The following is a 13,177-nucleotide window of genomic DNA, read 5'->3' on the forward strand; positions in this document are numbered from 1 at the left end:
TCAAACATGTTCCTTTGCGCAGGATAAGTGGATGATCGGATTCGTATTGCGGAATTTCTCCGTTGAAGAAAACAGCAAACAAAGGAAGACGGCTTTCGTTTAGTCCCGGTTCTAGAGTGGGCAAGGACCACATGTGTGTATTTATGACATGGCCACGGGAAGGTAGGGGCGTTGAGTTCTTAGCAAGAGATGTAAGGAAATAAAGACTGATAAGGCTCTGATCCTGATAACGCTCTGTTACGATACGAACATGGATCTACATCTATGATGCTTGCCGTGTGCATCAAACATGACTCTTTAAGCGGGAGAAACGGATGACCGGACGAAGGGGTGATCGGATTCTCAGTGGCAAATTTCTCCGTCGAAGAAACAATGTGCAAACAAAGAAACCCAAAAAATAAAGAAATGGAGGTTTTCGTTGAGTCTTTGATCTATAACCGCGGCAGAGCAGTGCGGCAGAGTGGGCATGGGACCCTGGCTGGGTTGGCTCCAGTGCCCCTCCTTGTTGGCTCGGATCACCAGTGGAGGAGGTGGTGAAGTTTGGTCTCCCCTCCCCTAGTACGCGACGTCTCCAGCACCTCCCTGCTCGCTCTGGCTTTTGTCTTTGCACGCCCACGACGTCGCCCACGCCCTGACCGGAAAACAAATCTCCCAGAGCCGACGCAGGGCTTCGAGAGACGCAGTGAAAGGCCCTTGATTTTGCACTCGCCATGCGGTTGCTTTGACTCTTTGGCCGCCATTTCCAGCCTCGTCCATCCGTCGCCCACGACCTCTCCGACTGCCCCAGCAGCGTCGTCATCAAAGGACTCCCGCAGCGTCTCGCCAGTCGCCCTGCTCAGACCGTCCGCCTTCTATCCTCCGCGGCGCCGACCTGGGCGCTGGAGCATGCGCCGAGCTCGTCCGACTTGTCGATATTCAACTTCCTCCGTCACGCTAAAGCTTTCCACCCCGCCGGCCTCCATCACAGACCCGAGCACCAATACGATAACGCCGAGATGAACAAGAGGCGTGCGGCTGCGGGGGCAACTCCGGCGTCGACCGGCTCCTCCAAGAAGCGCAAGATGGACAATGTGCAAAAATTCTACGCCGTCAAGGCTGGCTTTCACCCGGGCGTCTACCTGACCTACGCCGAGTGCCAACTGCAGACGGCGGGGTTCAAGGGAGCTGTTTGTGAGTAGAACCTCGGACCTGACAGGAAACAAAAGTTATCGTACAGCAAGAAGCTAACGTTTTGTGTGCTTACAGTCAAGTCATTTACGTCCCAGGAGGATGCCGACAATTTCGTGGCTGGCAAGAAAGTCAAGTCATCGTCCAACGAACCGGACAAGTTCTACGCCGTGGCCGTGGGCAGCCCGACCGGTATCTACACAGACTGGACGGAAGCTTCGGAAGCTATCAAGGGAGTCAAGGGGCCCAAATATAAGCGCTTTGCGACACGAGTAGAAGCGGTGGCATACATCAGGCAGTTTGGCAACCGTGATGCCATCGAGGCCCTCGGAGAAGAGGCTGTGGAACCCGAGCAGCCCCCCGCGAAAAAAACCAAGCCAACATCGAAGGAAGACCCCGTGCCGACAGGACCCCAGGAGGATATACTCAAGGTCTACACAGACGGCAGCAGCCTGGCCAACGGTAAAAAGGGATCTCGGGCAGGCCTGGGCGTCTTTTTCGGCAACGGCGACCCGCGCAACCTGTCGGAAAAACTACCAGGCGAGCTGCAGACGAACCAACGGGCTGAGCTGATGGCGATGCTACGGGCGTTGGAGATTGCGCCCCTGGATCAAGCGGTGCAGATCTTCAGCGACAGCCAGTACTCTATCAACTGCGTGACGCAGTGGGCGCTGAGCTGGGAGCGCAAGGGCTGGAAGACAGCCACGGGCGAGGACGTCAAGAACCAGGACATCATCCGCGACGTGCTGGCCAAGATGGCCCAACGCACAAAGGCCGGCTCCAACACCTATTTCCAGTGGGTTAAGGGGCATGCTTCGGATCGCGGCAACATTGCCGCGGATAGACTGGCGGTCCTTGGAGCCAGAATGTAGGACATCTCCTGGCTGGATGACTAGAAGCGGCGGAGAAGATACATAGGGTCGGAAACAATGGCTATGTCTTCGGGAAGGACGAGGCTGTGTATATCGCGGACAACAACATCGCAGGAAAGCGGGAGAGCTCTCTTGAGACCAATCTTGTTTTTTGTTTGAGTTGCTAGGGCGTGGAGTCTTTTGGTACATGTGTGGATATGGAGATTTCTCTGTCCTCATCTCTTGTGTTTGGTCTCATTTTCCTTTTCTGTCTTCTTGTCGTGATACCTACTCTCTGGTGTTTTAGCTCCGAAATGAACCGAGATCGGCTGACATTTTTGCCACAATGTGCAACCAAAAACGGTAACAGAGTCGTATCCCCCGGTCTACGGGAGATGAGAGACCTATCTACTTATTCTCCGTACCGGATACTTAAGTGGGTTCCTGTAGTATATGTGGCTTGGGCTTGTGTAACTTGACTTTCTGATGCAGTTTCCTATTGCGGCAACACGGAATGTCCTCGTGTGAGATGCATGAGCAGATATTAAAAGCATGCGTATACGTGTCTTAGGCAGGAACCCCTGAGTTCTCACCAGTCTACGTCGGGAGTTCATCTTGTTCGAGGTGCCTGGCTTGGTGATACGGCGCCGCTGGGTTGGTTGTGCTACTGGGAAAGGGGAATTAGGGACATGTAGAGGTTTTTCCGTCATGTGAATATTCCGAGAATAGCATATAATGCGACCTGTCGAAGGCCGCCGCCTTTCGGACCCATGTCGGGCTTGCGTTGATTTCCTGATCGGCATTTCGAGTCATGTATTTCACTGGTGTCAGCATGGCTGATGACAGAGGTATGAGACGATTGGGAGGTAGCAGCGTAGCTTCAATGGCAGATATCGCCGACCCGACTCAAGCCATATTGCAACTCAAGCAAATGCATGATTGGCAACTTGGACATGTCGCTTCTTAGAACGGCTGTTGTCCCGTTGCCTTAGTGTTGTTGTCGAGCCGGAAGGGGCTGAGTGCTTGCCACTCCTGAATCGAGCATTAAGGGCATTAAGGGAGCACATAAGCTGTTATAGTTTACTACTTGCAATATACTTTGGGCTAGATATGCAGGCCTTCATTGCGATTCCTCCCGACAGATCAGACTAACACCCACGGGGTTGCACCTCGATGTCGGACCGGCACCCTCAGCGGCCCTGTTGGCGTCCAGCCCCCCTGGGACCGGTGAACTGGGCCAAGAACGGCCCGCATCTAGATCGGCTGTGGGATCGGAGGGAAAGACGACGCATACGCTGATAGCCCCGAGACTCGGCGACGGCGCGGCGGAGGTGTTGGAGGGGCTGGCTCATAGCAACTACCGACTTAGCCGTATGAGCAGGGGTGGGCCGACCGGACCATGGCCAGGACGTCAAGATGACGAAGTCATGGCGAATTGAGGGTTTTTCTTCGCTATCCAGCGCTGCAACGGGAGATTGAGGCCTCAAGTTTGGGCGCTGTGCGTCTGGCTCGTCGTAAGAGTGAGTGAGGGGGCGGGAACTAGACGAGATGGTGAACCGACTGGTAGCCGACGTCGCATCCTCGTGTCCGTGTCGAGGCTGCCATGCAGCATCGGCGGTTTTGGGCTGCCAGGTGGCAACACCACCACAGTTCGGAGTTGATTTCTTTTAGTGATACAGTGCTATGCCTTTTTTCATTCCATGCCGAATTGGAAAGTAGGGCGCGTGTCTTGTGTGTTGCCTACGCATGCAGGTAAATCTGTACCTTGTCACCAGAGGGCGTCTAGAGAAGGGTGGGAATGAGACAAGGGCCTGGGATCTGGGTTGACATCTTGCATCAGCCAGGCGGCAGTGGTCTATGTGGGTGGTCTATGAGGCGATTGCAGAAACTGAGATGTACCTCTACAATGGAGGATGGAGTTGGCGGTGGAGGGGGACTATTCCAGAGAAGCACCTTGTGATTAAGACGAGGACATGTATTGGCTTGTTAGGCCGGCTTGTCTCACTCAGTGCTGAGCTGTCATCTACTAATGTATGCGCAGTGGAGGTTCGTGACGTGAATCAAAGACACTGGGCCTCGATCCATGGCCAAGTTGTCAAGGCGTCAAGACATCCAACGAGACAGTGCCCTTGGCATTGTGTAACCGATTGTTTACGCCCACAAGATCTCGCGCCTTATCAGAGTTCATGTAACTCGAGCCTGTAGAAGAGGCGCTCGCATGGTTGCGCCACAGATCAACGGCCGTGCGTGATAACTGATAACTCGTCTATCTGTCGCTTTTGTTGAGATGTCAGAAAGCTAGGCAGAGACATGCAGGAGGCGCGCGATTTCGCAACGCCCGCACGTTGCGGCATTACAGGATGGAAACGGGGACATTGGACGAACTTGGCTGGACGTGCAGGCGATTGGTCACTGTGGCGTATTTTGGTGCATTTTTTGTACTTTTTCCTCCTCACCGTTGATCCTTTGGTTCCATCCTAGAAGGGCTCGATAACGATGACAACGACGGCGAGAGGGTACACAGATGCTTGTGGCGTTGATGGACATGGGGGTTTACGCGCTGTAAGTTTTGTGTGCTGCAGAAGGGGAGGTAAGGGAGGGTTGGGTCTGTTCGTGTGGTGGCGGTGGCGGTTACGCCGCATAATTATGTCTCTTGCAGATGCAGTTGCAGATGGAGACTCACCACAACGTCAGGATGAGCTGAGATGAGGAATGTTTCCACAATATTGAATCCTTTTGATGGAATTGAGGCGCCCACGAGGAAAGGCAGCTAACCCGCCTGGTCCGTCAAACTCCTACCTGCTGAGCCGGGTCCCTACATTGAATGCAATGCAACCGTGACTCTTGTCACCACGCACGCCATGGAGCAATTGATTGATTGGGTTGAGGTGACCGACGTCTCCTCACGGTTCTCCAAAGCATTATCTAGACCAAGGCGGGGAAGATTAGCCTCGCACATTAGGTCAACAACAAACGGCCAGACCAGGCCAGATCTGCCAGATCACCCAGCAAGCGCGTTTCGGGTGGAACGGGAGCAACGGGGGTCCATCGTCGTCATCGGGGCACCATGTACTATGTAAGAGGCAGTGCCAAGTTTGTTGGGCGTGGAGCTTGGAGCAGGGAGAAGAGGACAAGACCGGGGCAAACGGCGCCATGTTTGCAGCCACTGGGGAAGCTGTAAGTGTCATCATCAGTCCAGAGGGGCTGGGGTGTGTCTGGGCGTAGGCAGCGCCCCGAGAGAGAGCCTGGAATCGGGGGCTGTTGCAATTGAGGCTGGTGTTTTGACATGGCGTTGACGCCGGCAGTCGAGCCATGTCAGGCTTGTAAGGCGAGTCGATCCCTTAGGCCCTAGGGTGTCTGCATTGCTGTCGATAGCGAATGTATGTACGAGGCGTGCTGCATTTGACTGAACCTTGACCCTGCTGCTTGCTTACTTTACTGGGAAGGGGGAGTAGCTTTGCAGTGGGAGGACAAGGTGCGGATAATGTATGAGCGCACTCCAACACAACACAACACCTCCATTGCGGTTACAGCTGCATGCCCATTTTTTGGAGTGCAGCAGGGCTCCAGGACTGACTGCACGTCCGGGATGTGCAGCCTAGATGCACGGGCTTGAGTGCGTGCGCGGATGTACTGACAGAGCTTCGTAACCCGGTACTTTTGATTTGGGCAGTTGTGAGGATTGGCCCTGTGTCTGTCTTGTTGATGCCGGGGCTGCCGTCCCCGACTCCGATCAGGACGGCGTTTTCTCAACCTGGTCCGCGGGGGGCCGAAGTCCGAAGCCGTTGGGGAAATATGACATCCGCCGCCGAGCTATGACTGCTGACAGTTGCCCACCGAGCCGCACGGCAATGCCATTTAAGGCCAGTTGAGGCCAGGCTGGCTCGGAGTGATTACAAGAACGATATTGAAATCGCCTTTCTGCTCCAGGTGGGAGTCACAGCGTGCGTAATAAACTCCGATTAGTGCTGCCTCGCATCCCAACTTTGTTACCCCCCGCCCGGCCCCCCATCAATCCCAGCAAGTTGTCTCCTCTCAAGCCCCCCAGTGTCGACGCCAATTTCCTTGGGTGGCCGCCTGGCTTGGCTCGAGATGATGAGAGTCACTGGTCGCCGGCGCATCACCAGGGCACACCACGGGGCCACGACGGGCGGAATTGGCCACCACACGGAACGGGTAGAAGCACTCCTACCTGGATTGACCTAGATAGAACCACTTCGCACCAAGTCTCCTTTGTTCACAATTGATTTTATGTTAGTAGCGAATGCCATTGGCCATCGCCTTAGCAGTTGCGGTGCCTCCGCGGCTGTCAGTCGGTCTGGCACCCGGAGGCTTGAGCAGGTACCGCCAGGCCAGCTAACAGGTAAATTCCGGGCTAAGGTACCCCAAACAAGCCCTTAGGTGGCCGACGGGACCCGGGGCGAATTGGAACAGATGGAAGGTGGCCCCCGGTCGACTCAGGCGGCCAAAGAGGGATCCAAAGAGGCCGGGGAGCCAGGTTCTGGGACGTGCGGGGGCACACCACCGCACCGTGTGGCGTACGGTTCTGAATGCAGAGAAGACCGTGCCGAATAGCCCTCAACCGCACTGTCCCGGGGCCAGAAGCGGGCCTGCCCTATTACCTTGAAGGCAGCGCAGCGCAGAGCAGGTACGTACTGGGTACGGGGCCCTGTTGATCAAGTACCAATCCCCGCCACGCACCACTTGCAACCGGCCAATGGGAGACTAGCCTGTGTATCCATGCTCGTGGTCCACGCACATCCCATGCCCACACAACGCATGCACACTCACACACACACGCTCACACATGTACTTCGTACTAATTACTCCCAGTCTCCCACACTCTCTCCCACGCCAACGCCAACGCCTACGCCTCCCCGCCCAGTTAGTCCCAGCGGCCCACGTCCACTGGCGAACAGACAAGAGAGAGACACGGAAAGACGCTCCAAGAAGCCGGCCAAAAACCTCCACTCTTCCAGCCCAGACCCATCGCATCCACGCCGTCCTTCGTCTCGCCTCTTGCTGTCGACTCTAAGCTGCCTCCCTACCTCCTCGCCGAATCTAACATTTCAACCTCTCGCCGTCTAAATCCCTTCTCTCCCCCGACCACCGACCGTCGCCTACCGCCTAATTACCGTCTGCTCGGCTCGACCACTCGGGCCCCGATTTCTTCCAGGCACGCCGACATCTTGCAGGCGACCCTGACCGTCCTTTTTTCGACTCTCTGACCGACCTGCCCACCGCACCTGGTCCCCACTGTGTTCGCGTGCGTTTTGCCTGCGTCTAGGGGCACTTGTTCCCTCTTTTACACCTCGTCTGCCCCAACCGCCACGCCACACGTCTTCCCACTTGGAACATCCATTACCGCCTGCCTTGCCCGACGCTCGCTCTTCGGTCGAGCATGGCCGTCTAGGGCTCGCTGCGAATATCCTCGATTCCGATTCTCATCGCAACCCCCCCGCCGAACTTTCTCGTGTCGATGCGTCCCGCGGCGCTCTCCGAACCCCCCCGCGCCGACACCGACCTGTGAACTGTGATCTGCGACACCGACTCCAATTGCCTTGATTCACCACCCACTTCCTATTTTCACCACCGTGCCCCCGGGTCATCCCAGCTCTCGCTCCGCTGGTCATGACACCCGCTGCCACCGGCCCCGGCAGCCCTCTCATTGCTGGCGTTGCCATGTCGGGCGGCGAATTCAACGACTTTTCCGATGACGACCTCGGTGCCAACAACCTTTTCGACTTCTCTAACAGCCCAGATACCCTCCAGAGCCTAGAGTCGCTCGGCGCCGGCGACCCCAAGGCCTTTCTATCTCCTCAGGAACTCTCCGCAGGTCCTTTCCCCGATTCTCCCAACGGCTCTTATCACGACTCGTCCTCCGAGTCGGCCTCCTCAAAACGCACCGGCAGCTCCACCTCCTCCAAGACGCCCGCTACTACCACCGATGTAATGATGGATGACGGCGATATCAAGATGGAATGGGGCAACCCAGGGTTTGGCACATTTACCGACGACGACGCCACATTTGGCTTTGGCCGCGATGCCGACCCCTCTACCCTCGATGGCATTTACGGCTTCGGCCAGGACGACAGCTTCCTCGACCGATCTTTCGACTTCGAGAGCGCTTCAAGTAGCCCCGAGATGGCGAATGGCGCCCAACCTAGCATGGCGTCCCCCAAGATGCCTACCATCAAGACAAACAGCCCCATGAAGTCAGAGGCACCCCCCAAAAGGGTCAAGACGAATGCTCAAGGTCACCACAAGGCCCCTTCGGTAAGTCAAACGCACACTTTTCGGGTAATCTATAACTTGATATTGACAAAATTAAGCAATACTCTGTATCATCCTCTATGAACGGACGGAAGACGGCCGGATCGCGCGAGGTATCGCCCATGTCCAATATTGTAATGAGCCACGGTGGCTCGCCGGCAGCCCTCTTTAACTCCCCCTCGCCCAACGCCGGGCCCGATTTCGCCAGAGTTATGAATGGGAACTTGGGTAACGCTATCTGGCCAACCGGGTTGGATGGCGCCGCACCCACTCTGGACGGCCTGCCCAATCCCCTCCATTTTGGCGTTCAAATGAACCAACCAATGTCGATGCCACAACAGATGCCGATGCTCACCCCGCCTGCGTACAACTTCGCCGGCCTATACGAGCTCAAGATTCTGCCCACTCCTCTCAAGTCCCGTGTTGAGACTCAGATTCCAATCAAGATGACTCTGACTCCTCTCCCCCCCGGTGTCACCAAGCTTCACCTCCCCGCTCATACCATTTCGAAGCCTAAACTCCTCGCTAAGCCGACTCCTGAGAGAACCCCGGATACGCTTGAGCTCTTTGTCACATTGGTGTGCACCAGCGCCATGGAGGGACCCGACAGGAAGAAGCACGCCTTGGAACGAGCTGCGTCTCATCCCCAGGGTTATCTGCCTAGTATGGACGATGAGGAGAACTCCCCTCAGAATGGTGGCGATGTACGAATATGCCCAGGATGTATCACTCGAGAACGGAAGCGGGCCGCAAGGAAAAAGATCAAGAAGCCTGACGAGGAGAAGCTTTGGAGCCAGGACGAGGAGCGCCGCGTTATCGTCTTTAACACACAAGAAGTGAAGGAGTGGCAGCCTGTCAGCCCTGTCACAGACTCGAATGGAAACCCGGAGCCCGTCGTGGCTGATGGTGGCATGCAGATTGATGCCCCGATGCGCATTGCCTGCTACTGTCGGCACCATGGTGAGAAGATGGGATTTAACGTCGTCTTCACGATCAAGGACTTCCAGGACCGAGTCATTGCGCAAGCCATGTCGAATCCTATCATGATCACCGACGATCACAAGACGCACCCTATGGCCCAAAATGCGACACAACCCTCGATACCGGAAGCCCCAGTTGCCGCTTCAGCTCCGGTAAACCCTCAACCCATCGACACTAGTAACCTAGTCCCCCCTACACCTACCGGCAATTTCCGTATGTCGACGTCCAGCAGCGACCTCTCGAATATGCAACATCGGAACAGCCTGTCATCTTACCCGACCTCTTCATCAGGCAAGACGACACCCACAGGGGCCACATCCCGAACATTGTCTCGTCCTGCTTCACCGACCTCAGGAGGACCTATGTCGAAGAAAAGGAAGGCGAGCGGGTCGAGGGTGCCCAATGGTCTCACCATGACTCGTCTTGACACTTCTCCCTCGCCTGGTGCTCAGGCGACCAGCAACCAGATGAATACCACTACCTCCCCCTTCACCCCGAACCTCAACGCCTTCTCGCAAGCGGATAGCTTGTTTGGACAACAAAATGGCATGGCTCCATTCGCTACTGGCCCCCCTACTCCTAGCAGCAATGACCAGCCCGCCTTCTTTACTAATAACCGATCTGCGAGCATGGACAACCTGGCGATGGCCCAGCTGTATTCGGCACCTGCTTCAAACCACGCAAGCCGAGCCCCTAGTCCGAACGGCCTGAGGAACAGCGTGAGCGCAGCGACTCAGAATCAGTTCAACCAACTCAATGGCGCCATGTACTCACTGCCCCTGGGCTTGAACCAGACTCGCGTGCCCCCGATAATCCACAAGATCATCCCCAACGAAGGTCCCAAGATTGGAGGAATCGAAGTGACTGTCCTAGGTGCGGCCTTCTTCCAAGGACTGGAAGTCTGGTTTGGTGAGCAGAAGGCGACTACTACCACTTTCTGGGGCGAGTCGTCTCTCGTCTGTCTGTTGCCTCCTTCGCCTGTCGCAGGAGCTGTTGCTGTCACCTTCAAGCATCAGGCTGCACAAGCCGCCCAAGCTTTCCCCATGGGCAAGCAACCGCCCATCTTCAAGTACATTGACGACAACGAGGACAAGCTCATCAGGACTGCCCTGTCCGTCCTCGGCCACAAAATGTCTGGCCAGATGGTCGATGTTAGTGATCTGGCCCGAAGGATCTTGAACGACGGTAGCTCTGGTTGGTCGGGCGGTGGTGGCTCTGCTGGTGGTTCATCTGGTGGCCAGCCACCAGGCGGTCAGATGTTTAACCATGCGCCATACGCCCATCTGGAGTCCCAACTCCTGAAGTGCCTCGACCTGATCGATCTCGACGACAGCACTCACAGGACTCGCCTGGATCTCAAGAGAACAACCGGCCATACCATGCTCCACTTGTCCTGCTCGCTTGGCTACCATCGATTTGTTGCTGCTCTTTTGGCTCGCGGAGCAAACCCTGACGCTCGTGACAAGGGTGGGTTCACACCTTTGCACTTGGCTGCCATTCACAACCACCCCGAGATTGTGCGTAGGTTGATGCTCCACGGTGCCGATCCTACCATCCGAAGCTTGTCTGGACTCGCTGCCGCCGATGTGGCCCAGTCCCGAGCTGTCCTTCGCGCCATTCGCCGTTCCGAACGCCATGTCCGATCCCGCAGCAGTGGTGCCTCGCTTCATAGCAGAGCCAGCAGCGCCACATCGCTTCGATCGTTGTGGGAGCCTATGAGCAAGATCCACAGTCACGAGGAGCACATGTCAGCCGACTCCAGCGAGGAGAGCCCAGAGTATACCTCAGGGGACTTTGAGGACGAGGACCCTGATGAAGACTCTTACTTGAGAATGAGAAGACCTAGCGGACTACGACAAGACCGACCCACCCTCCAACGCCAGAAGACAGCCGAGCTGGAGCTCGACGATGAGGACTTGGTTCCTCCGGCAATGGCGCCGGCCGCCGCGTTCAGAGATCAACTGCAACAGCCACTGCAACAGGTCCAACAGCAGTTGCAACAATTCCAGCAATCCATGGCTTTGCACTTCCAGAACCTGCCTCACTTCCCCCAGATGCCTGACTACCAGGCAATACAGCTGGCTCCGTTCATGCGAGCGATGCAGCAGCTGATGCCGGGCATGTCCGGAGCCCGTCCTGACGCGGATGGCGAACAACCTCGCTGGTGGGACATGACTCCCAAAACTAACCCCGCAGCTCCGCCTGCATACGAAGAGTTGTACCCCCAACAAGAGCTCGACCGCAAGCAAGCGTCTGCCATCCAGGCTGCCTGTGACGCCGAGGCCGACATAAAGTGCGCTAGCCTGTACGATCAGCCGTCCACATCCGAGGTTGTTGAGGGCAAGACTCAGGTGCCGAGTGTTCTCATGATTGGCCGAAAGAATGCCATCACAAAGGAACAGCAGGAGCAGTTCCTGGCGGCACGTGAGGAGAAGTTGAAGAAAATTGGGAGTGACCGCAACCTGTTCTTGCTCTGGGTTAGTATCTCTCACCCGCCCATCCTTGACCCTAAGCTAACCGCACTGCAGATCCCTCTTCTTATAATCATGGTTTGCACCATGCTTTACAGCTACTTCCCCTCGCTGGTTCCCTTCGCTTGGGCATTCGCCCGTTCCCTTTGGGAGGGCGGCATCGACAAGACTCATCAACTCATTCAACAGAACATCCCCGAGCGAGTTGTCGAGCTTTGAAAACATTACGATAATGGTGTTTTTTTCTTTTCTTTCTAGATATAGGACTTTTTTATGTTCGTAACGAAGGGATCTAAGGTCTGTTGTTTGCCAGCTACTTGACGGCATATGAACTATTCTCTATGTCGCATTCTTGTTTCAGTTTTCATTTTATTATAACGGCCATTCGTTTTACCTGCGAGAAGCAACGGGGTCTTCGTCGGAGGGATATCTGCTTCTTAACCCCCATGAGAAGGCGAAAGACGGAAAACACGCAAGCAAGAGTGGGGGATTCAGTGATGGTGGACACAGTGGTTAAGTCGTGCCTAGGTTACAGGCGCTGACCCTAATACTTGTTGTTCTGGAGGCCGCTTTGGCGCCTGTTTATTGGGAGTGCGGACAAGTGTTGATTGTTTAGTACTATACATGGGTGACGGCAAAGCAGGTGGTCGTTTAGCTTGGAAGGTGACAGAGGTACGTTAACTTTATTGTTCAGAGGTGGATCTGATGTTTTCTTGGTTTGGAAATGGTGGCAAGTGATGGGAATCGATTGGGACGGAACAGGACGGGAAATGGAATGGGGCTCACAATCGTACGGATTTGTATATATAGCATTACTACAAAAGGCTAGAAGTCATGTCATGCTGTCGTCCTGCAGATGAGAGAGCTCCTATGATTGTTTTACCGTTGCCATTCGCATACGAGTACAACCACTTAATGTAGGACTTTAGTAGGGAAACCAGAAGAATGAAACCAAGGATATACCATTGGTTGTTGCCTTGAGATAAGCGTAGGCCTTCAACTTACACGGTTACCTTTAAGGGTTGCTATTCGGACACAAGAGCCGATTCGCCTAAGCCTCTTATAAACCAGTGTACCTAGCACGCATAGTCGAACGATATATTCTTAGGCTAAAGGTCTATCATGATAATGAAATCTAACCTAATACCCAAAACAAAATAAGGTAAGGAGGACTACGGGCGCTGTGTGTGTCTGCCTCTTGTTTGCAACCACTCTATGTATGGTTTCGATCCATCTGATTATGCTGGGTATGGATTTAAAAAAAAGGGCAGAAAACATCGCTTCAACTAAAGTCTTATAAACCGACATTCCCTAAATCGCTGTATCAGTTGCATTGCTGATGATACTCAAGGATCGGAGCATCTGCTTATGGTGTAAATAACAGTGTCTACGTGTGCGAATAGCAAAATTTCAGCCTCCACTTCGTATGTGGCC

General features: G+C 55.0%; 2 protein-coding genes across 2 annotated transcripts; one reads left to right on the top strand and one right to left on the bottom strand.

Annotated features, from left to right (window-relative positions):
- Positions 1-4,832: 4,832 nt before the first annotated feature.
- Positions 4,833-5,439, bottom strand: BGZ61DRAFT_448928 (uncharacterized protein). Its single transcript, XM_046245532.1, has one exon. It carries the CDS (start codon positions 5,330-5,332, stop codon positions 4,982-4,984), a length of 351 nt encoding a protein of 116 aa, XP_046106025.1. The 5' UTR covers positions 5,333-5,439; the 3' UTR covers positions 4,833-4,981.
- Positions 5,440-7,649: 2,210 nt separating this feature from the next.
- Positions 7,650-11,962, top strand: BGZ61DRAFT_476451 (uncharacterized protein; the record flags this gene model as incomplete). Its single annotated transcript, XM_046248805.1, has 3 exons — positions 7,650-8,294; positions 8,351-11,749; positions 11,801-11,962. 3 exons carry the CDS (start codon positions 7,650-7,652, stop codon positions 11,960-11,962), a joined length of 4,206 nt encoding a protein of 1,401 aa, XP_046106026.1.
- Between the last annotated feature and the right edge of the window lie 1,215 nt (positions 11,963-13,177).

The sequence above is a fragment of the Ilyonectria robusta genome (genome assembly GCF_021365365.1).
Source record: "Ilyonectria robusta strain PMI_751 chromosome Unknown BGZ61scaffold_7, whole genome shotgun sequence".
NCBI classification, from domain to species: domain Eukaryota; kingdom Fungi; phylum Ascomycota; class Sordariomycetes; order Hypocreales; family Nectriaceae; genus Ilyonectria; species Ilyonectria robusta.